Consider the following 24,696-nt stretch of genomic DNA (forward strand, 5'->3'; position numbering starts at 1 on the left):
TTTGCCTCCTTTCATCTGACTCAGAGCCAGAGACCTGACCACCTCTTGCAGGTGTAGTTGTCAGGGACACTGGAGGCCTCTCTGCCTTCCCATATCCCGCAAGAGGAGCATTCCACTAACCTGCCTGGCATCCTCCCTGCTCTAATTGTGCAATAAAAAGAAGTTAGGTTTAAATGGAGTGCAATGAGAAAGAAAGAAAGAAAGAAAAAATAAATAAATGAAAAATCTACCTATGGTCTCTGTCCCTCCTTGCTGAAGCCTCTGTGAGCCAAAGCCTGAACTCCCTACCCTAATACTCCCACAATGGCCACTCCATTTAAACCTAACTTCTTTTTATTGGCCCTTGCCAAGTGTCTAATTATGCACTATCCAAAGTCCCCTAGGGAACTGTGGTATACAGAATGTCCCAAACATCCCTGCACACTTCTTTCGAAATCTCTCTCCCACTACACAAGTGAACATCTCCAAGGGAACTGTAGTGCACACAGCTCACATCCTCAGATTGTGTTTGTCAATGATGCATGTTTCAACGTAGATGTGATAAATAAAACTAATTATAATCATAACGTTAACACATATCACTACAACTGTTGCCATGTATTGTCCTTGGGTTACTGAATTACCCCATTTTCCACTGTAGCCATGGTCTCGTAGAGCTTGCACAGAGATACCACTCCAGAATGTTCAGCAATAGGGATCAGTTCCTTACAATTTTCTGCCTTGAAACGCAGTGTTTTTTCCATGCTTTTCTGAAACATTTCCTGAAGCTGTTCCTGCTCCTCCTGTGGATCACAGGGATAACATGATTCATTAGTGGCAACAAAGGCAGATGGACCGGAGAGTGAAGAAAGGCCTGTTCTCCACTGTGGGCCACAGGCCGAGGCTGAAGTAGATGGTTCATTATCTTGTTCTTGTGTATAGTTGGAAAGAGACTTTACCAAATGTATACAGAGGCGTACAGTGCGTTGACTTTCATTCTTAACGGTAAGGAACAGAGGAATCCTGGGGTCCATGTCCATAGATCCCTCAAAATGATCACACAAGTCGACAGGTGTGTGGTATGTTGGGCGACTGGGCTCAGCAGCTGCAAGGACATGTTGCAACTCTATAAAACCCTGGTTAGACCACACTTGGAGCATAGTGTTCAGTTCTGGGTTGCCTCATTACAGGAAGGATGCGGAAGCTTTAGAGAGGGCACAAAGGAGATTTACCAGGGTGCTGCTTGGATTAGAGAGCATGTCTTATGAAGATAGGTTGAGTGAGCTGGGATTTTTCTGTTTGGAGTGAAGGAGGATGAGAGATGACTTGATAGAGGTGTATAAGACGATAAGAGGCATTGATAGAGTAGATAGCCAGAGAATTGTTTCCGAGGGTGGAAATGGCTAAAACAACAGGGCATAATTTTGAGGTGTTTAGAGGTAAGTATAGGGGGGATGGGAATGTCAGAGGTAGGTTGTTTTTTACACAAACTGGTGGGCGCATGGAGTACCTTGGCAGGGTTGGTGGTAGAGGCAGAAACATTAGGGGCATTTATGAGACTCTTAGGCACATGGATAATAGAAAAATGGAGGCCTAAATGGGAGGAAAGGACTAGATTGATATTAAAATAGTTAAAAGATCAGCATGACATTGTAGGCCAAAGGCCCAGTACTGTGCTGAACAGATCTATGATTCTGTGTGGCCTTTGGCAAAAATTTGTAATTTCTCAGTTTAGGTATTCTAATATTTGGATATTGTTAAAACGGTACCTCTAACTCACTTCCTATGTGTATAAAAGGGACAGAGAGGGCTAATCCCATGAATGGCTCAGGGGTCCAAGAACGCAGATTCACAATGATAGAAACATAGAAAATAGGTGCAGGAGTAGGCCATTCGGCCCTTCGAGCCTGCACCGCCATTTATTATGATCATGGCTGATCATCCAACTCAGAACCCAGCCTTCCCTCCATACCCCCTGACCCCTGTAGCCACAAGGGCCATATCTAACTTCCTTTTAAACATAGCTAATGAACTGGCCTCAACAGTTTGCTGTGGCAGAGAATTCCACAGATTCACCACTCTCTGTGTGAAGAAGTTTTTCCTAACCTCGGTCCTAAAAGGCTTCCCCTCTGGGCAGGAGATGCTGAGCAGATGCAAAGAATACAATTGTAGGGAGGTGGCAATCTGGAATTTCCACCTGTGTGGCTGATGGAAACGAAAGGGAACTGGAGACACCTCAGTGAAAGTAATTTTCAGAGCCATGTGCATATAATAGAGAAATTGGACTGATGGTGCAACAGCACAGACACAACAGATCACACAGCTTCCTCCAGTACTCTATAAATTCATTGACTGAATAAAACATCATATCTGATTTTCTCCCAGTACCACTTAAGTGAAACATTATCAAATGGAGGAGTGTCAATCACATCAATCCTTCCTGACATTAGGAGGGCCATTGCTTACACAGTAGGCCAGAGATGTAACAAGTGGAAGGGGGTTTCATGCAAAGTGAAGCAAAGAGAATAAAACAAAAGTTTCATTCCCCCTCCCCACATGCTGCTCCAATTTTCTTGAACAGACATGCCCAAAGGACTCCTAAGAACATTGAACACTGTCGCACAGTACTGGCCCTTCAGCCTACAATATTGTGCCAACCTTTTAATCTACTCTGAGATCAATCTAACTATTCCCTCTTGCACAGCCCCCATTTTTCTAACATCCATGTGCCTACCTAAGAGTCTCTTAGATGTCCCTAGTGTATCAGCCACCACCACCACTCCTGACAGGGTGTTCCACACACCACCACTCTGTGTAAATAAAACTTACCTTTCCCTATACTTTCCTCCAATCACCTTAAAATCATGCCCCCTCATATTAGCCATTTCTGCCCTGGGAAAAAGGCTCCAGCTGCCCACTCAGTCCATGCCTCTTATCATCTGTACATCTCTAGCAAATCACCTGTCATCATCCTTCACTCCAGAGAGAATAGCCACAATTTTCTCGATCTACCCTGATAAGACCTTGTGTTCCTAGATCTTGCCCCAAAGTTGGCTAAAAATATCACTGAGAAATCATTTATTTCTTTTGAAAGAGACACGTGGTTTTGTGTTACAAAACTCCGCCAAAACAACTGTACATTGACTGTGACAATTTCCATATTATGAGTGTGAATTTCACCCACTGTATTTCCGGTGAGTGATTAAAGAAGCGTGCTTGTTAGTATAATGCTATTATAGTGCCAATAATCCAGGTTTAATTCCTGCTACTCAGCTGTAAGGAACATAGAACAGGAACAGTCCCTCTGGCCCACAATGGTGTGACAAACTAGCTACAAATCAAAACACACACAAACACTAATCCCTCCTACCTACACCAGGTCCATATCCCTCCATCTTCCTCACATCCATGTGCCCAACCAAACATCTCTTAAATGCCTCTACCACCACACCAGGCAGCGCATTTCAGACTTCTGAGTAAAAACCTTACCCCTCACATTCCCCTTGAACCTGCCCCCCCCCCCACCTTCAAAGCATGCTCTCTGTTATCTATTTCAACCCTGGGAAACAGATACTCTCTGTCCACTCCACTCTCATAATCTTGTAAACCTCCATCAGATCTCCTCCAGCTTCTCACACTCCAGAACAATCAACCCAAGTTTATCCAGATCTCATGATAGCACATGCCCTCTTAACCAGGCAACCTCTTGAAGCACCTTCAATAACTCCAAAAGACTGAAGTAGGGTAAATACTGAAAGGCTTTTATTCGCTGTACAATACGACCTCCATGCTGAGTGTCTGCCCCCGGACTGAGGGAGAGGGGCAAGGCAAAACACCTTTATTCAGGATTCTGTGGGAGGAGCCACAGGGGCAGTCAGCAGAAGGGTGTGTCCAGACAGTTAACCCAGTTATAACATATGTATGGTTTACCACACCTCTTCTACTCCCTCTCTAAAGCCTCATTATCCTTCCTATATTAGGTCGACAAGAACTGCACACAAGACTCCAGATGGGCCCTAACCAGAGTTTTATGAAGTTGCAACATAACCTCCTGACCTTTGAAGTCAATGCCTCATCTAATAAAAGCAAGCATTCCATAAGCCTTCTTAACCACTTAACCTGTGTAGCCACTTTCAAGGAGCTATGAACTTGGATCCCAAGATCTCTCTGCTCAGCAACACTGATTTTGCCCTTAACAGTGTATTGTCTTCTTGCATTTGGCCTACTGAGGTGCAACATCTCGAATTTATCTGAAGTAAACTCCATCTGCCATTTCTCAGGAGTTTGTATGTTCTCCTTATGACTGTGTGGATTTCCTCCAGGTACTTCAGTTTTCTCCCATAGTCCAAAGACGTACAGGTTAGCAGGTTAATTAGTCACATAGGGGTAATTAAATGGCATGAGTTTGTTTAGCTGGAAGGTCATGCTGGATCTCCAAATTAAATCCTTGAGATGTGGGCACACTGACAGCAAGGGCAAGGGAGTCACTGCTTTGAAGGGGAGGGGCTGCCTGTGATTGACCAGCTTCACAGGCAATTAGCAACAAATGTACGACATTGTGGGATGGAGTTCCCACAGTGAACAAGTTGGGTTTGTGCTTTAGTCCATCATCTTACAGTCCAACAGCAACACTTCTGAAAACAACAAACTTGAAATGGCATTTAATTGATTCCAGGTTCAGGAGTGTGAATTCAGAAGAATAGGGGAAGGTCATGGCTGAGGATGGGAAGGGTTCCCAGTGGAGAGACAAGCCCAACCTTACACTTGTCCATAGATATACGCACCCACAATAAGGAAAGCTCTTGAGCAAGTCTGTGAAAGATTCAATAGATCAGCCAGGTGGACCTTGGGCTTCTACCAACGAAGCATCTTAACAAGTACCTTGGGCCGTTTGTTCAACCACGACTCAACAAATGGTTTCCATCCTAGGTCAGTGTAATCAGTGTAAACCATCCCACAGCGCGAAACTGTGGCAGGAGAGGCCACCGCCAGATTCTCCACCTCAAACAGCAAAGAAACCTGGCAGTAAGAGAGAAAGCACACTGTCAAAGAACCAGGGTGTTCCAAATTACCTCTGGTACGGTTGAAAAATGGTTCACAGATCAGTAGGTCTTAGGTTCAGCTATTCAAGTTCATTTATTGTCATTCAACTATACACATAAATACAGCTAAACAAAATATCATTCCTCTGGGACCAAGGTACAAATCACAGTACATATAGTCATTCACAGCACATCACACACAAAGTTATGATCCAGCACGAACAGTCACAAAATAATTATTAACAGAAGTCCCTGAGTGGCATGGTCTGAATACTGACATAAAGTATGAAGTGTATGGTTATGTAAGACAGGATATGATACTGACACAGTGGGGTGGCGGGGTAGAGATATGTCTCTACCAAAGGAGATGTGAGACACTCCTTCCTTCTGCTAGCCTACAGGTCACCCTTGGGCAAGGTGTAGCACCTGCTTAGCAGCCAATCAGAGTCATATTAAGCCATGGGAGCAGGTGGTGAATGGTAATTTTGGCAGCCAGTGCATATTACAAGTCCTGGTTATGCGACCACTGGCACCAGGCAGACAATTACTGAAGAGTATTGATAATGGCTGGGATCAACTGTCTTGAAAAGCCGCTGCCCAGAAGGCAATGGCAAACAACCTCTGTAGAAAAATTTGCCAAGTACAAGCATGGTCATGGAAAGACCATGATTGCCTACCACATACTATACGGCACATAATGAACTATTATAATAAAACAATGCCACATTGAGGGCATGTTGCTCTGTTTACTCCCTCCCCCCAGTATCTCTGCACCAGGGCACTGCATGATCCAGTGGGCTCTGTCTATCGTTCATGCACATACTTAATTCAAACTACTCAAGTACGTTTCACCACTGGATTTGGTGAACAGACCTTCAATATGTCAGAATGAGATCTGATTTTCGCACTCATGGGAGTGGAAAGGCAGAATTGAACTCCAGACACACCACCCTCTGGATGTCCAGAGACAAGGATCCAAGCACTCCACTTCCTTCAAAAGAGGTTGGTGATGGAGCCTACCTGATCGGGCATCGATATCCGCTCCCCATTGATCAATGTCAACACTTTGTTGTCGTCCATGACCGAGTTCATGCTCTCAATCCAGAGTGTGTCCACTGGCCCGTCAAACACAATCCATTTCTCATCTGGTTTCTCATCTGTGAGTAAATCAAAAGTTTTGTTCAAACATTTGTCTCCAGTGGATAGGGCTACAACTATTGATAAGACCACTGTGTTTGATCAATCTGACGGTCAGCTATCACGATCAGCCATTCATAACTCTCTACATTGTACTTAAGCACACTATCCATAGCAGCAGGGTGACCCCTGACCCCAGTCTGGAAGGTACTCATCGATCCGCTGCCTCTGCATTTTCCCACACGGGTCCTTGCATCTTTGTGCTGTGCAGAGATCTCAGGCTGAGTCCTGAGCACACTTGCTGGTTGTTGAGCAAGTGCGTTTCTCTGGAGGGGGCAGTTGAAGAGAGGGCATAATTTAAAGGCAATTGGAGGAAAGTATACAGGGGATGTCAGAGACAAGTTTTCTCTGGTGTGTGTGTGGAACTTGCTGCTGGGGTGTTGGTAGAAGTGGATAAATTCACTGCTTCTTCTTAGACACATGGAAGATAGAAAATTGGAGGGTTATGTGGGAGGATACGGTTAGATTGAACAAAGTGCAGGTTAAAAGGTCGGCACAACTTTGTGAGCCAAGGAACCTGTACTGTGCTGTACTGATCTCACAACCTTCCTTAAGGGCATAGTAGATCACTTGGTTTCTATTTCCATCTTCCTGCATAAAAACATTGGCTGCAGTGTTGTAACCAGGTCCACAAAGAATCGTGCTGATGCTAGAAATCTAGAGCAACACACACAAAATGCTACAGGAACTCAGCAAGTCAAGGAGGGGAATAAACAGAAATTCTTCTGCATCCCTGTCCTAACTAGGCTAACCTTTGTTCAAGACAGTTACCCCAGTTTCTAGTGTCTTCAACCTGTTCTCCAGCAACTTTAGATAGTTAGAGACTTTCTCTCAAACACTAGAGGCATATAAAGAGAAAGATTAGCTTTTTTGTCACATGTAAATCGAAGCATCGAAACATACAGTAAAATGCATCGTTTGCAACCATAAGGCAGGAGCAGAATTATGCGATTCAGCCCATCACGTCTGGTCCACCATTCCATCATGGCTGATCCCGAATCTCATTCAAGCCCATACACCTGCCCTCTCACAATATCCCTTGATGCCCCAACCAGTCAGGAATCTATCAACTTCCACTTTAAATATACCCACAGACTTGGCCTCCACCACAGTCTTTGGCAGAGCATTCCACAGATTCACCACTCTTTAGCTAAAAAAAATTCCTCCTTACTTCTGTTCTCAAAGGTTGCCCCACAATTTGCCCCTCTAGTTCTGGATACCCCCACCAGATGAAACATTATCTCCACATCCACCTTATCTACTCCTTTCAATATTTGGTAGGTTGCAATGAGATCCCCCACACATTCTTCTAAATTCCAGTGAGTACAGGCCCAAAGCTGCCAAATGCTCCTTATACGTTAACCATTTAATTCCTGGAACCATCTTCGTAAACCTCCTCTGGACTCTCTCCAATGATAATATATCCTTTCTGAGATACAGGGCCCAGTGCTGTTGACAATACTCCAAGTGCAGCCTGACAAGTGTCTTATAAAGGCTCAGCATTATCTCCTTGTTTTTATATTCTATTCCCCTCAAAATAAATGCCAACATTACATTTGCCCTTTTTTTTTACCACAAACTCAACCTGTCAATTAACCGTCTGGGAGTCTTGCACGAGGACTCCTAAGTCCCTTTGCATTTTGAATTTGAATTTTTTGAATGTTTGAATTTTCTTTCCATTTAGATAATAGTCTGCACTATTGTTCCTTTTACCAAAATGCATTACTGTATCATACATTTCCCAACACTGCATTCCAGCTGCCACTTTTTTGCCCATTCTTCCAACTTATGTAAGTCCTGCTGCAATCATATAGCTTCCTCAGCACTACTTACCCCTCCACCTGTCTTCCTATCATTCGCAAACTTTGTCAGAAAGCACTCAATTCCACTATCTAAATCATTGAAAAAAAAAATTTGAAGTAGTGGTTTCAACACTGACCCCAGAGGAACACAACTGGTCACTGGCACCCAACCAGAAAAGGCCCGCATTATTCCCACTCACTTCCTCCTGCCTAACAGCCAGTCCCTTATCCATGCCAATATCTTTCCTGTAACATCATAGGATTTTATTTTGTTAAGCAGCCTCTTGTGAGGCACTTTATCAAATGCCTTCTGAAAATCCAAGTAAATGATATCCACTGCCTCTCCTTTGTCCACCCTGCTTGTTACTTCTTCGAAGAACTCCAACAGTTCTGTCAGGCAAGACTTCACTTCACAGAAACGATGCAGACTATGACTTATTTTATCATCAGCCTCCAAGTACCCCGAAACCTCATCCTTAATAATGGACTTCCAACACTTTCCCAACCACTGAGGTTAGGTTAACTGGCTTATAATTTCCTCTCTTTTGTCTTCCTCCCTTCTTAAAGAGTGGAGAGACATTTGCAATTTTCTAGTCCTCAGGGATCATGCCAGAATCAAGTGATTCTTGAAAGATCATGACCAATGTATCCGTTATCACTTCAGTAACCTCTTTCAGGACTCTGGGATGTAGTCCATCTGGTCCAGGTGACTTATCCACCTTAAGACTTTTCAGCTTGCCTAGCACTTTTTCCTTTGTAATTGCAATGCCATTCACTTCTGCTCCCTGACACTCACGGACCTCTGGCATACAGCTAGTGTCTTCCACAGTGAAGACTGAAGCAAAGTACATATTAAGTTCATCCACCATTTCTTTGTTCCCTATTACTACCTCACCAGCAGCATTTTCCAGTGGTCCAATATCAATTCTCTCCTCCCTTTTATTCTTTATATAACTGAAAATTTTTAGTATTCTGCTTTATATTATTGGCTAGTTTGCCCTCATATTTAACCTTTTCCCTTATAGTTTTTTAGTTGCCTTTTGTCGAATTTTAAAAGCTTCCCAATCATTCAACTTCTATTCATTTTTGCTACCTTATATGCCCTTTCCTTGGCTTTTATGCAGTCCTTAACTTCAACTTGTCAGCCTCGAATGCCTACCCCTGCCATTTGAGAACTACTTCTTCTGTAGGACATATCTATTTTGAGCCTTATGAACTATTCTCAGAAACTACTGCCACCTCTGTTTTACCAACATCCTCGCAAGTATCCTCCTCCAATCTACCTGGGCAAGATCCTCTCTCATGCCTCTGCAATTCCCTTTATTCCATTGCGATACTGATACTTGTGAGTTATGCTGCTCCCTCTCAAGTATGAATTCAATCATATTATCATCACTGCCTCCTAAGGGTTACTTTACATTAAGCTCCCTAATAAAATCTGGGTTATTTCACCTAACATAGCCTTTCTCCAAGTAGGCTTGAGCACAAGCTGCTCTAAAAAGCCATCTCATGGGCATTCAACAAATTCCCTCTTACAATCTGACACCAACATGATTTTTCCAATCTCCTTGCATATTGAAGTCACTCATTACAATTGTGACATTACCCTTATTACATTCCTTTTCCAGCTCCCTTTGCAATCTCAACCCTACATCTTGGCTATGATATGGAGGCCTTTATATGATTCCCATTATGGTTGTTTTTACCCTTGCAGTTTCTTAACTGCACCCACAAAGATTCAACATTCTCTGGCCCTGTGTCAACTCTTTCTAAAGATGGAATTCCTTCTTTTACCAATGGAGCCACACCACCGCCTATGCCTTCCTGTCTGTCCTTTCAATGCAAGGTATATCCTTTGATGTTAAATTCAACTATGACCTACTTTCAGCCGCAACTCAGTGATTCCTACAATGTCACACCGACCAATCTCTAATTGCGCCACAAGTTCATCCACCTTATCCTGAATGCTACACACATTTAAATACACCACCTTCAGTCCTGCATTCTTTGCCCCTATGAATTTTGCCTCAGTGGTACAATTTCACTCTTTGCTCTGTTTGCATTTGTACTCAATCATTGGCTTGTCCTTCCTTACATTCATGTTACACCCATCACCTACTTGTAAACCTGCTGGCTCATTCTCAGCTCTATCATACTGGTTCCCATTCCCCTGCCATATTAGTTTAAAACACTCCCAACAGCTCTCACAAACATGCCACAATATATTGTTCCCCCCTGGATTCAGGTGCAACCCGTCCCTTTTGTACAGGTCACACCTGCCCCAGAAGAGGTCCCAATAATCCAGAAATCTGAATCCCTGCCCCCTCCCCCCAGTTCCAATTCTTCAGCCATGCATTTATCCACTACCTCATTCCATTCCTATCCTCACTGCTGGGAGGCATAGGTGCTCAGCAATCTATGTCGGGTAACAGGCAGAACTAATCCTACGCTTGCCCCAATACTTTCTCCCTCACTACTATTCATGGCGCCAAACAGTCCTTCCAGGTGAGGCATCACTTCACCTGTGAGCCCGTTGGGTTAGATGTTGCCTCACCTGGAAGGACTGTAGACTGGGAGACTGCTTTGCTGAGCACCTGGGAGACCCAACGCAGATCAGGAAACTGTTTCGCTGAGCACCTACACTCCATCTGCCAGAAAAAGCGGGATCTCCCAGTGGCCACCCATTTCAATTCCAATTCCCATTCCTATTCTGATATGTCTATCCAAGGCCACCTCCACTGTCATAATGAGGCCATACTAAGGTTGCAGGAACAACATCTTATAGTCAATCTGTGTAGCCTCCAACCTGATGGCATGAACATCAATTTCTCGAACTTCCGGTAACTCCTTCACCATTCCCCATCCCCCTTACCCTCTCTCACCTTTTCTCCTTGCCTGCCCATCACCTCCCATGGTGCTACTCCCCCCTTTTCTTTTTCCATGGCCTTCTGTACTCTTCTATTAGACTCACCGCTTCTCAAGCCCTGTATCTCCTTCGCCAATCAACTCTTTACTTCATCCCTTCCCCTTCAGGTTTCACCTATCACCTTGTGCTTCTCTCTTCCCTCCCCCCAGCTTTTAAATCTATTTCTCAACTTTTTTTCTCCAGCCCTGCCAAAGGGTTTCGGCCTGAAACGTCAACTGTACTCTTTTCAATAGATGCTGCCTAGTCTGCTGAGTTCCTCCAGCATTTTGTGTGTGTTGCCTCTGGCATACCTTCTATAATTTCATCCAATCACCTTAAAATTATGTCCCCTGATATTAGCCACTTCTGTGAAAAAGTCTCTGGCTGTCCACTCAATCTATGTCTCTTACACCTTGTACATCTCTCTCATGTCACCTCTCATCTGCCTTCACTCCAAGGAGAAAAGCCCTAGCTGTTTTAACCTATCCTCATAAAATTGTTGTGTTTTTGTTCCTAGGTCTTGCCCCAAGGTTGGCAGAGAATATCACTGAGGAACCACTCATTTCTTTTAAAGAGAGACAGGGAATTTGCTGCTACAAAACTCCTCCAAAACAACAGTACGTTGACTGTGATAATTCCCACACTAAGAATGTGAACTTGTCCCATAACAATTCCACAGAGTGATTAAGGAAGCATAGTGGTTAGTGTAACACTATTACAGCGCCATTAATCTGGGTTCGATTTGCATTGCTGTTTGTAAAGAACACCCAGAGGAAAGCCACACAATCATGGAGAGAATGTGAGGTGACTTGACAGAGGTGACAAGATAATGAGAGGCATTGATCGTGTGGATAGTCAGAGGCTTTTCCCCAGGGTTGAAATGGCTAGCAAGAGAGGGCATAGTTTTAAGGTGCTTGGAAGTAGGTACAGAGGAGATGTCAGGAGCAGAGAGTGGTGAGTTTGTGGAATGGGCTGCTGGCGGCGGTGGTAGAGGCAGAAACGATAGGGTCTTTTAAGAGACTCCTGGATGGCTACATGGAGTTTAGAAAAATAGAGGGCTATGAGTAAAGCCTAAGGTAGGGACAGCTTTGTGGGCCGAAGAGCCTGTATTGTGCTGTAAGTTTTCTATGTTTCTAATGTACAAACTCCTTACAGACAGGATGGGAATTGTGCCCTGATCACTGGTGTTGTAAAGCGTTACACTACTGTGCTGCATAGGTTTAAGGTGACAGGGGAAAAGGTTAAAGGAGAGTTATGAGGCAAAGTTCCTTTCACAGTGAGTACAGGTGCCTGGAACACTTTGCCAGCCAGGGGAGGTGTTGGAAGCAGAAATGAGAGCAATGTTTAAGATACGTTTAGACAGACAGGGAATGGACTGATATGGACCATGTGCAGGCAGATGGGGTTGGTTTAAACTGGTGATAAGCACATATACAGTGGGCCTGTTTCTGTGCTGTACCTTTCCTCTCAATCCCTTTCAGAATGACATCTGTCTCTATAAGATCAACTCTCATTCTGCTAAACCCCAATGAACAAAACCTCCTAAACCTCCCCTCATAGTTTCATCAAAATTTGAGACAAAATTGCTTCTTATTTTAAGTTTTCACTGCGTGGTTTTAAAGCTACAACTGGAAACATCTGCTAGTCTAACCATGATATTTAACTTTGCTGGTGTAATGTATCTTTAAAATTATTTTCATCGTTCTCTTTCCCTCTCTGAACCTATGATGCTGCTGCAAGCAAGTTTTTCATTTGTACCTGTATCTCACTGTACTAGTGCATGTGACAATAAACTGAACTGGATTTGAATTTAGGGTTACAACCTTCTGAGAGCTCTGGTCGCTTCATCACCCTGAACTTAATCATGCAGCTCTGTGTATCTTGGGCCCTGCATTCCTCCAGCCCTTCCCAAACCACTCGGTCTCTCGTGTTTTAAGATGCTCCTTAGAGCCTCTCTCACAACCATGTTCCCAGTCACCAACACTATAATTTTCTTCTTTCTGCAGGTCAACATTGTCAATGATTTTGAAGGGAATGTGTTTACTCGACTGGATATGCTCTATAAATGGAACTGATTTTGTGCCAAAGAGTCAATTAAATACTTGAAGGTGAAACATTTCCAGTGATTGCACCAGTTAGAGGATTCTTTCACAAAGCTGATACAGGCAAGGAGAGGTACAATGTCCTCGTCCTGAGCTATAATAATTATCATATTCCCTTTTGGCTTATGATCAAATCAGTCTGCTTAAAGAAACCATAAGACCATAAGATATAGGAACAGAATGCAGCCATTCGGCCCATTGAGTTGCTCCATCATTGCTGGTTTATTTTACCTCTCATCCACATTCTCCTGCTTTCTCCCTATAACCTTTAACACCCTTACTAATCAAGAACTATCCACTCCGCTTTAAGTACACCCAATGACTTGGCCTCCACAGCCATCTGTGGCACTGAATTCCACAGGTTCACCACACCCTGGCTAAGGGAATTCCTCCTCATCTCTGTTCTCAAAGGAAGTCCTTCTATTCTGAGGCTGTGCCCTTTGATCCTAGTCTGTAAATATTCTCTCCATTTGCACTTTCTCTAGGCCTTTCAATATTTGATAGGTTTCAATGAGGTCTCCCTCATTCTTCCAAACTTCAGAGAATACAGGCCCAGAGCCATCAAACACTCCTCATATGTTAACCCTTCCATTACCAGAATAATTTTTATGAACCTCTTCTAGACGTTCTCCAATGCTAGCACATTCTTTCTAAGATAAGGGACTCAGAAAGCTGAAACACGCCAAACTCCCACAAAAGCTGTTGCTTAACTTCTAAGGAAGCACAATTGAAACCATCCTGACCAACAGCGCCACAGTGTGGTATGCCAGCTGCACAGCCGCTGAGCGACAAGACCTGCATCGCGTGGTGAAGGCGGCCCAGCGGATTGTCAGGGTGGAGCTCCCAGGACTGGACACCATCTATTCCAGCAGACAAAGGAGGAAAGCGATCAGCATAACCAGAGATACCACACACCCCGGCCACTCCCTGTTTGACCCACTGCCGTCCAGCAAAAGGTTCAGGACATTAAAAACCAGAAAAAATAGACTAAGGAACAGCTTCTGTCCTAGAGCTGTGGCCTCCATCACACCACTCCCACAGAACAATGACTGAAACTGTGAGCTCACACATGCAGACACAAGGACTCTAATACTTGCACTAACGGCACTGTGCATTACTGTAATGACAATAAGATCATTCAATTCAATTCAAAACGCCTTGCAATACTTCAAATGTAGTCTGGCCAATGCCTTAAAGACTCAGCATTATATCCTTGCTTTTATATTTTAGTCCTCTTGAAATTAGATCAAACAGTCATTGAAGAACAATTACACTGAGCATAGTGTTGGATATGAAAATAAAATAAATAAATGGAGACACCCAACCTGCTGGGGAAGGTTAAATGATGACCTGTATCAGCTACAGGAATGGCCCAACACTGAGCAACATCTGCAAAATTAAACCAGGTCACAACCATAGGAGGCAGACATGAAAATAAATTATTAAGCAATACAAATTATCCTAAAATCACATAAACAGGTGGAGGGAGAAATTCATTCATTGAATCCTCTGGGCTAGCTGCATGGTTTCTCTCATTCTGAGCTGCCACCAGGTACTGTGGAGAGCCAAAATTAAACTGATGGCCAACCGACCGAGTCAGCGGCAAGGTAAATGAGAAATGGTGCAATACAGCTTAACCTGGAAATTAAATAAATAATGCATTGTTTACCAGCTACAGATGATTTTATCAAATAGCAGAGATTAACCACTTCAGAGTTGCTCTGCACATCTGTGTGAGCTATAGGGGCGTTCAATGACAAGGTGCCCCAGACACACAACACTGAAACAAGCAGCTAATCCATTTGGAACAAATCACAATCCTCTGCACCCTTTGGAATTGAACTCTCCCTTAATCAATTTCACAGCCTGTGTTAGTGGGGCCTCATATAAGACCATAAGACCATAAGACAAAGGAGCAGAAGTAGGCCATTCGGCCCATCGAGTCTGCTCTGCCATTTTATCATGAGCTGATCCATTTTCTCCTATTTAGTCCCACTCCCCTGCCTTCTCACCATAACCTTTGATGCCCTGGCTACTCAGATACCTATCAATCTCTGCCTTAAATACACCCAATGACTTGTCCTCCACTGCTGCCCGTGGCAACAAATTCCATAGATTCACCACCCTCTGACTAAAAAAATTTCTTCGCATTTCTGTTCTGAAAGGGCGCCCTTCAATCCTTAAGTCATGCCCTCTCGTACTAGACTCCCCCATCATGGGAAACAACTTTGCCACATCCACTCTGTTCATGCCTTTTAACATTCAAAATGTTTCTGTGAGGTCTCCCCTCATTCTTCTAAACTCCAAGGAATACAGTCCAAGAGCGGACAAACGTTCCTCATATGTTAACCCTCTCATTCCCGGAATCATTCTAGTGAATTTTCTCTGTACCCTCTCCAACGTCAGCACATCCTTTCTTAAATAAGGAGACCAAAACTGCCCACAGTACTCCAAGTGAGGTCTCACCAGTGCCTTATAGAGCCTCAACATCACATCCCTGCTCCTATACTCTATTCCTCTAGAAATGAATGCCAACATTGCATTCACCTTCTTCACTACTGACTCAACCTGGAGGTTAACTTTAAGGGTATCCTGTACGAGGACTCCCAAGTCCCGTTGCATCTCAGAACTTTGAATTCTTTCCCCATTTAAATAATAGTCTGCCCGTTTATTTTTTCTTCCAAAGTGCATAACCATACACTTTCCAACATTGTACTTCACTTGTCACTTCTCTGCCCATTCTTCCAATCTATCCAAGTCTCTCTGCAGACTCTCCGTTTCCTCAGCACTACCGGCCTCTCCACCTATCTTCGTATCATCAGCAAACTTAGCCACAAAGCCATCTATTCCATAATCTAAATCGTTGATGTACAATGTAAAAAGAAGTGGCCCCAACACTGATCCCTGCGGAACACCACTGGTAACCGGCAGCCAACCAGAATAGGATCCCTTTATTCCCACTCTCTGTTTCCTGCCAATCAGCCAATGCTCTATCCACGTATGTAACTTTCCCGTAATTCCATGGGCTCTTATCTTGTTAAGTAGCCTCATGTGTGGCACCTTGTCAAAGGCCTTCTGAAAATCCAAATATACAACATCCACTACACCTCCCTTGTCTAGCCTACTGGTAATTTCCTCAAAAAAATTGTAATAGGTTTGTCAGGCAGGATTTTCCTTTAAGGAATCCATGCTGAGTTCTGCCTACCTTGTCATATGCCTCCAGGTACTCTGTAACCTCATCCTTGACAATCGACTCCAACAACTTCCCAACCACGGATGTCATTTCCTTTTTGCTTCCTTGCCCCCTTCTTAAATAGCGGAGTGACATTTGCAATCTTCCAGTCCTCCGGAACCATGCCAGAATCTATTGACTTTTGAAAGATCATCGCTAATGTCTCCACAATCTCCACAGCTACTTTCTTCAGAACACGAGGGTGCATTCCATCTGGTCCAGGAGATTTATCTACATTTAGCCTATTCAGCTTCCTGAGTACTTTCTCTGTCATAATTGTGACAGCGCACACTTCTCTTCTCTGCCACCCTTGAGTGTCCAGTATACTGCTGTCTTCCTCAGTGAAGACTGATGCAAAATACTTGTTCAGTTCCTCTGCCATCTCCTCATCTCCCATTACAATTTCTCCAGCATCATTTTCTATCGGTCCTATATCTACTCTCACCTGTCTTTTAAATCTTTATATACTTGAAAAAGCTTTTAGTATCCTCTTTGATATCATTTGCTAGCTTCCTTTCATAGTTAATCTTTTCTCTCTTAATGACCTTCTTGGTTTCCTTTTGTAAGGTTTTAAAAACCTCCCAATCCTCTCTCTTCCCACTAATTTTTGCTTCCTTGTATGCCCTCTCTTTTGCTTTAACTTTGGCTTTGACTTCTCTTGTCAACCACGGTTGCATCCTTTTTCCACTCGAAAATCTCTTCTTTTTTGGAATATACCTGTCTTGCACATTCCTCATTTCTCGCATAAACTCCAGCCACTGCTGCTCTGCTGTCTTTCCCACCAGTGTCTGTTTCCAGTCAACTTTGGCCAGTTCCTCTCTCATGCCACTGTAATTTCCTTTACTCCACTGAAATACCGACACATCAGATTTCGGCTTCTCTTTTTCTAATTTCACAGTGAACTCAATTATGTTATGATCACTGCCTCCTAAGGGTTCCTTCACCTCAATCTCTCCAATCACCTCCGGTTCATTACACAATACCCAATCCAGTACAGCCGATCCCCTAGTAGGCTCAACAACAAGCTGTTCTAAAAAGCCATCTCGCAGACATCTACAAATTCTCTCTCTTGAGATCCAGTGCCGACCTGATTTTCCCAATCCACTCGCATGTTGTAATCCCCCACAATTATCATAACACTGCCCTTCTGACAAGCCTTTTCTATTTCCAGTTGTAATTTGTAGTCCACATCCCTGCAGCTGTTTGGAGGCCTATAAATAACTGCCATCAGGGTCCTTTTACCCCTGCTATTTCTTAACTCAACCCATAAAGATTCTGCACCTTCCAATCCTATATCACCTCTTTCTAATGATTTAATATCATTTCTTACCAATAAAGCCACGCCTCCCCCTCTGCCTACCTTCCTATCCTTCTGATACACCGTGTATCCTTGGACGTTCAGCTCCCAGAGACATGCATCCTTTAGCCATGTCTCAGTGATGGCCACAATATCATACCTGCCAATCTGTAGCTGTACAACAAGATCATCCACCTTATTCCTTATGCTGCGTGCATTTAAGTACAACACCTTAAGACCAGTATTTGATACTTTTTGCTTTTTGGGGTGTCCCAGACCCACCCCACATATCACCCACAAAACCCAGGCTAAATCTGAGGAAGCCCTGTATTGCACTGAGGGGTTGTTCTGTCCCAAAGCAAGCTTGAGGGAGCATGGAGGAGGGGCTGTGTATCAGAGAGAGATCAATAAGGGAGGGTTGGACTGTAGGTGGGGCTGTCACTCAGGTGTGATTTTAAACCTTGGCTCTGTTATACACAAAAAACTGCCACTGCCATTGCCCTGCAGTCGATATTTATCCTTCAGCCGGTGAAAGCACAGGTACTGATGATCATCACACTGCCGGTTGTGGGAGCTTGCTGTATGTCGGATTCCGTACTCCTACCTTGCCACAGTGTCTATACTGTATTTCACAAATACTTGTTACAGGACTGTGAAGCACTTGGAGATGCACTGAGCTTGCTGTTGGTGTTGCTTTGACATTTAGACCCCTCCACTAGCTAACCTTCTTAAATTAGGTCCAAAGCCCAGAGTTCAAATTTAACATAGAGCAATACAGCACAGTACAGGGTTTTCAGCCCAAACGTTGTGTGGACCTTCTAACCTACTCCAAGATCAATCTAATTCTTCCCTCCACATAGCTCTCCATTTTACTGTCATCTATATGTTTATCTAAGAGTCTCTTAGATGCACCTGATGTATCTGCCTCAGCCACCATCCCAGCAGGGCGCTCCATGCACCCACCACTTTGTGTAAAAAGCCTACCCCTGACATCCACCCTATACCTTCCTCCAATCACCTTAAAATTATGACCCCTTGTTTAAACTGTTTCCGCTCTGGGAAAACATATCTGGCTGTCCACTCTGTCAATGCCTCTTATCTTCTTGTAGACCTCTATCAAGTTACCTCTCATCCTCCTTTGCTCCAAAACAGAAAAGCCTTAGCTCACTCAACATATCTTCATAAGACATGCTCTCTAATCCAGACAGCATCCTGGTAAATCTCCTCTGCACCCTCTCTAAATCTCCTACATCCTTCCCATAATGAGGCGACCAGAACTGAACAGAATACTCCAAGCATGGTCTAACCAGGGTTTTGTAGAGTTGCAACATTATATTGCAGCTCTTGAACTCAGTTCCCCAACATACCATACCCCTTCTTAACAACACTATCGACACGCAACAACTTTGAGGGATCTATGGACGTGGACTCCAGGTTCCCTCTGTTACTCCGCACTGCAAAGAACCCTGACATTAACCACCATGTTCCACACACCCACTTTCCCTAAGCAAAATATTTTTACAAACTTAAAAACTTGCCTTTGACATCCTCATATTTGGTCTACCTCCCTTTCTCCTCACTTTGTATGCTCTGAGCCAGTGGACCGGGCGTTAAGTCTTACATATTACTCCTGTCCTTCCACTTCCACTATCCAACAAACCAATGGACAAAGCCAACAGCTACCAGATCCATGTGTCAAGCTGCTGTGAACTTTCTTGTGCTGATCTCAGCAGAGTCTGTGCACTGGACAAGTGGTCGTCTACCATGGATCAGAGAAGGTGATTTCTGAGGCCCACCTCCATCAGGCTAGGGTGATACAAGGATAGGAGGTGTGAGTGATCTCCCTAGTCTAACAATCAAATTAAAAAGACTGTGCATTCATCCACAGAATTTTAAAATGAGTATCATGCTTGCCTGATCCTTCTAAATGCTTTCCCCTTGTAGCCTTCTCTCAAAATCAGTCTCCAGGTGTACCTTCCACATCAGACACTTCTTCGCTTATTTGTTATCTTTTTGCACTACTTACTTAATTTAAATTTTTTTAAAATACACGATGTTACAATAATATATATACAGTTTGTAATACATTGCACTGCTGCCACAAATCAACAAATTTCATGACATGTCTGTGATAATAAACCGGATTCTGATTCTACAGGCTTGCAGATTGATAGGTTATTGATTAGTGAGGGTGTCAAAGGTTACGGGGAGAAGGCAGGAGAATGGGATTGAGAGGGATAATAAATCAGCCTTGAAGGAAAGGTGGAGCAGACTCGATGGGCTGAATGGCCTAATTCTGCTATGTCTTATGGAAGCCCAGGGTGATGTACACAGTGATACAGAGGATGTTTCTAAGGGGCATTAAGGACCTTCACCATCTTGGAGGAGATACTGTACAGGAGCCTGACGACCCACACTCAACGCTTCTTCCCTCCGCCATCAGAAATCTGAACAATCCATCAGCACCACCTCACTGTCCCTTTCTGCAGTATTTATTTATTGTAACAAAGTCAATTTTTATGTATTGCACTGTATGCTGCCACAAAACAGCAAATTCACGATATATGAGGGGTGATTGATAAGTTCGTGGCCTAAGGTAGAAGGAGTCAATTTTAGAAAACCCAGCACATTTATTTTTCCTACATGTACACACTTAGTCCAGCGGTCGTGGAGCATACGGATCCCTTCTTTGTAGAAGTCGGCGTCTTGGACCTCCAGAAGTGGTCCACAGCAAGGGTGATTGATAGGTTCGTGGCCTGAGGTAGAAGGAGATGAGTTATTAACTTCAAACTTTCTGCATTTTCATTCAAAGAGTTGAACTGCACGTGCACTTAATGAGAGCTGTATAACTCATTTCCTTCTACTTTGGGCCACGAACTTATCAATCGCCCCTGCTATGGACCACCTGGAGGTCCAGGACACTCTCGTTACATGCACGTGCAGTTCAACTCTGAGTGATAATGCAGACAGTTTGAAGTTAATAACTCATCTCCTTCTACCTTAGGCCATGAACTTATCAATCACCCCTGCTGTGCTCCACTTCTGCAAAGAAGGGCTCCACGACCGCTGGACTAAGTGTGTACATGTAGGAGGGGACTATGTTGAAAATAAATGCGCTAGGTTTTCTAAAATTGACTCCTTCTACCTTAGGCCATGAACGTATCAATCACCCCTCGTATGTTAGTGCTAATAAACTTGATTCTAGTTCTCAGAACAACACTCCAGCCAGATGCTCTGGTACCACATCAGAGTGCAGCTCACTTTCTGACCCAGTTCTCCCTCAGCACACTTCCCCAACGTGGCATCACTCTCTCGGTACAGCCCCTCCCACAATCACCCCTCAGTGCGATACTACCATCCTGTCATCCCTTGGACCCCTGTCTGCTCTCTAGTGCACAAGAAGCACTACAACAAAGACAACTTGGGTGTTAGATAGTTTTGTATTAGAGTACAGAATTGCCATTTTTTCTTGTAAATTAACTTTCCTATGCTTCCTTGTTTTTTTATATGATCATCCATATACATGTAATTACTCAGTGAATTTTCCAGTAACTATTTTTCCAGGGTAAAAATGTCCAATACGAGAGGACGTGCATTTATGGTGAGAGGTGGAAAGTTTAATTAAAGGCAAGAAAATCATTTTTATGCAGCGTGGTAGGTGCCTGGAACACACTATTAGGGATGGTGGGCAAGCAGAGCGGCCATTGTGTGAATGGATCAGTGCTACAGTGGGAAGGTTTTGAATCAACAGGCTTGGGTGAGGCAAGTTCCTGGTAATTTTAGTCTTCTTCATTCTTCCTCACAGTTAGTGAGTGAGGATGGCTCCAGGGCTGTGTTGTGTTCTTTATGTGAGATGTGGGAATTCTGGGTGACCTCCAGCCTCTTAGATATACATATCTGCACCAGGTGCACTAAGCTGCAACTCCTCAAGAAATGCATTAAGGAAATAGAGCTGAAGCTCGATGACCTTTGGCTGATAGGGGAAACTGAAGAAGTGATAGATAGGAGCTACTGGGAGATAGCAAGAAGCAGGTATCTGGGTGATGGTTAGAAGAGGGAAAGGGAATAGACAGCCAATACAGAGTACCCCTGTGGCCATTCCTATCAATAATAGGTATAGCACTTTGGATACTGTTGGGGCTGGGAAGCAACCAACTAGGAGGGAGCCGAAGCGACTGCGCCTCTGACAGTGAATCTAGTTCTGTGGCTCTGAAGGGAATGTGGGAGAAGAGGACCACAATAGTAACAGGGAATTCCATAGTTGGAGGAGTAAAGACGAGATTCTGTGGACATGAAAAGGATACCCAGATGGTATGTTGCCTTCCAGGTACCAGGATCTTGTAGCACAGTTAGAGATTGGCAGGTATCACATTGTGGGCATCACTGAAAGAAGATCATAGTTGGGAGCTTACCATCCAAGGATGCACATTATATCGAAAGGGCAGCCAGGTCAGCAGAGGGCGGGGGGTGGCTCTGTTGATAAAAAATTAAATCAAATCCTTAGGAAGAGGTGACATAGGATCAAGAAGATGCAGAATCTTTGTGGGGGTGTTAAGAAACTGCAAGGGTATAAAGATCCTATGAGAGTTATATACAGGCCTCTGAACAGTGGCCAGGATGTGGGCTACAAATTACAACAGGAGATAAAAAAAATACATGTCAAAAGGGCAATATTACGATAATCATGGGGAATTTCAATATTCAGGTATATTAGGAAAATCAGATTGGTGCTGGATCCCAAGACAGGAAATTCGTAGAATTCCTGCAAGTTGGCTTTTAGAGCAGCTTTTGGTTGAGCCCACTAGGGAAAAGGCCATTTTGGATTGGGTGTTGTGTAATGAACCAGATTTGATTAGGGAGCTTATGGTAAAGAATCCCATTAGAAGCAATGATCATTAGATTTCATCCTGCAATTTGAGAGGGAGAAGCTAAAGTCAGATGTAAGTAGAGGGAAGGAAAGTACAGTGGATTAAAGGGAATTATAAATGCATGAGAGGGGAGCTGGCCAAAGTTGACAGGAGGGGGACACTAGCAGGGATGACGGCAGAACAGCAATGGCTGGAGTTACAGCAAGAAGTTTGGAGGCACAGGATAGATACATCCCAAAGAAGAAGAACTATTCTAAAGGCAGGATGACATAACTGTGATTGACAAGGGAAGTCAAAGACAACATAGAAGTGTGGGCATATGATATAGCAAAAATTGCTGGGAAGGTAGAAGATTGAAAAGCATTTAAAAACCAACAGAAGGCAACTAAAAAAAACCATAAGGATGGAAATGATGGAATGTAAGCTAGCCCATAATAAAAAAGAAGATACCAAAAGTTTTTTTGCAGATATATAAAGAGTAAAAGAGAGATGAGAGTCCCATATCAGACTGCTGGAAAATGACGCTGGAGAGGTAGTAATGGTGGACAAGAAATTGGCAGATGAACTAAATAATTATTTTGCATTCATCTTCACTGTAGAAGGCACTAGCCATATGCCAGAAGTTTAAGTGTATCGGGGGCAGAAGCGAGTGTGTTTGCTATTACTAGGGAGAAGGTGCTTTGGAAGTTGAAAAGTCTGAAGGTAGAAAAGTCACCTGGATCAGATGGACTACATCCTAGGGATTCTGAAAGAGGCAGCTGAAGAGACTGAAGAGGCATTTGTAATGATCTTCCAAGAATCATTAGATTCTGGCATGGTTCTGGAGGACTGGAAAATTGCAAATGTCTCTCCACTCTTCAAGAAGGGAAAGTGGCAGAAGGAAGGAACTTATAGGCCAGTTCGTTTCTCACTAGTTGGGAAGTTGTTGGAGCCAATTATTCAGGATGAAGTCACAAGTTACTTGGATACAGATGATAAAATGCACATGGTCTGTGTTGGGACCACTTCTTTAAACATTGTATGTTAACGATTTGGACAACGGAATTAATGGCTTTGTGGCCAAGTATGCGGATGATATGAAAATAGGTGGAGGGGCAGATCATCTTGAGGAAGTAAAGAGGCGGCAGAAGGACAGATTGGAAGAATGGGCAAAGAATTGGCAGAAGTAAAATAGCGTCAGAAAGTGTATGATCATGGACAGACGGAACAAAAACGTAGATTATTTTTGAAGCAGGCAAAAAATTCAAAGATCTGAGGTGCAAAGGGTCAAGGGAGTCCTCATGTAGGGTTCCCTGAAGGTTAGCTTGCAGGTTGAGTCTGTGATGAGGAAGGCAAATGCAATGTTAACATTTATTTCAAGAGGACTAGAATATTAAATAAATGAGCAATTTAGAGCCCCTTATCCAAGAAACGATATACTGATGTTGGAAAGGGTTCTGAGGATGTTCAGGAGAATGATTCCAGGAGAGAAAGGGTAATCAGATGAGCAACATTTGGTGGCTCTGTGCCTGTACTAGCTGCAATTTAGAAGAATGAGGAGGGTTCTCATTGAAATCAATCGAATATTGAAAAGCCTAGACAGAGTGTATGTGGAGAGGATGTTTCCTAGAGTGGGTGAGACTAGAACCAGAAGGCACAGCCTCAAAATCCATGGTCGTCTCTTTAGAATGAAGTTGAGGAGAAATTTCTTTTGCCAGATGGTGATGAATATGTGAAATTCTGGCTGTGTGTATTTAAGGCAGAGATTGATAGGTTCTTGATTAGTCAGGGTGTGAAAGGTTATTGGGAGAAGGCAGGAGAATATGGTTGAGAGGGAAATGGATCCGCCATGATGAAATGGCAGAACAGGCTCGATAGGCTGAATGGCCTAATTCCACTTCTATCTCATATGGTCTTACAGTCCAATAGAGGTGTTTAAGATGCTTTTAGACAGACTGGCTGCCTAAATAGTTGGCTGTATCCAGCACATCCCAAGGTTCTGTTGGTTATTAACATAAACAACATATTTCACTGTATGTTTGATGAACATGTGACAAATAAATGTGAATCTACCCATGAATGTGAAGGAAATAGAAAGATATGGATTGTGTGCAGGCAGAAGGGAGTTAGTTTAATTTGGCATTGTGTTTGGCACAGACGTGGTGGCCTATGCTGTGCTGTTCAGTGTTGTATGTTGTTGTGTTTCTGCTGATGCTGCTGTTGCTGTGTACAAACCTGAATGCCACACAGCAAACTGCTCTCCAGTGGCTACAGAAGGCTTTATGGCATTATC

At 43.5% G+C, this 24,696-nt stretch overlaps 1 protein-coding gene across 1 annotated transcript in view; it reads right to left on the reverse strand.

Annotated features, from left to right (window-relative positions):
* The window catches only part of dnah2 (dynein, axonemal, heavy chain 2), a 503,144-nt gene that overhangs the window by 236,310 nt on the left and 242,138 nt on the right, over positions 1–24,696 (reverse strand). Inside the window, exons 44-46 of the mRNA XM_063048700.1 lie at positions 6,042–6,178; positions 4,861–4,998; positions 624–782 (exon numbers count right to left, since the gene is read on the reverse strand). Of these exons, the coding sequence (XP_062904770.1) occupies positions 624–782; positions 4,861–4,998; positions 6,042–6,178 (434 nt within the window). The remainder of the gene's footprint in view (positions 1–623; positions 783–4,860; positions 4,999–6,041; positions 6,179–24,696) is intronic.

Source organism: Mobula hypostoma, chromosome 5, assembly GCF_963921235.1.
Source record: "Mobula hypostoma chromosome 5, sMobHyp1.1, whole genome shotgun sequence".
Classification (NCBI taxonomy): Eukaryota; Metazoa; Chordata; class Chondrichthyes; order Myliobatiformes; family Myliobatidae; genus Mobula; species Mobula hypostoma.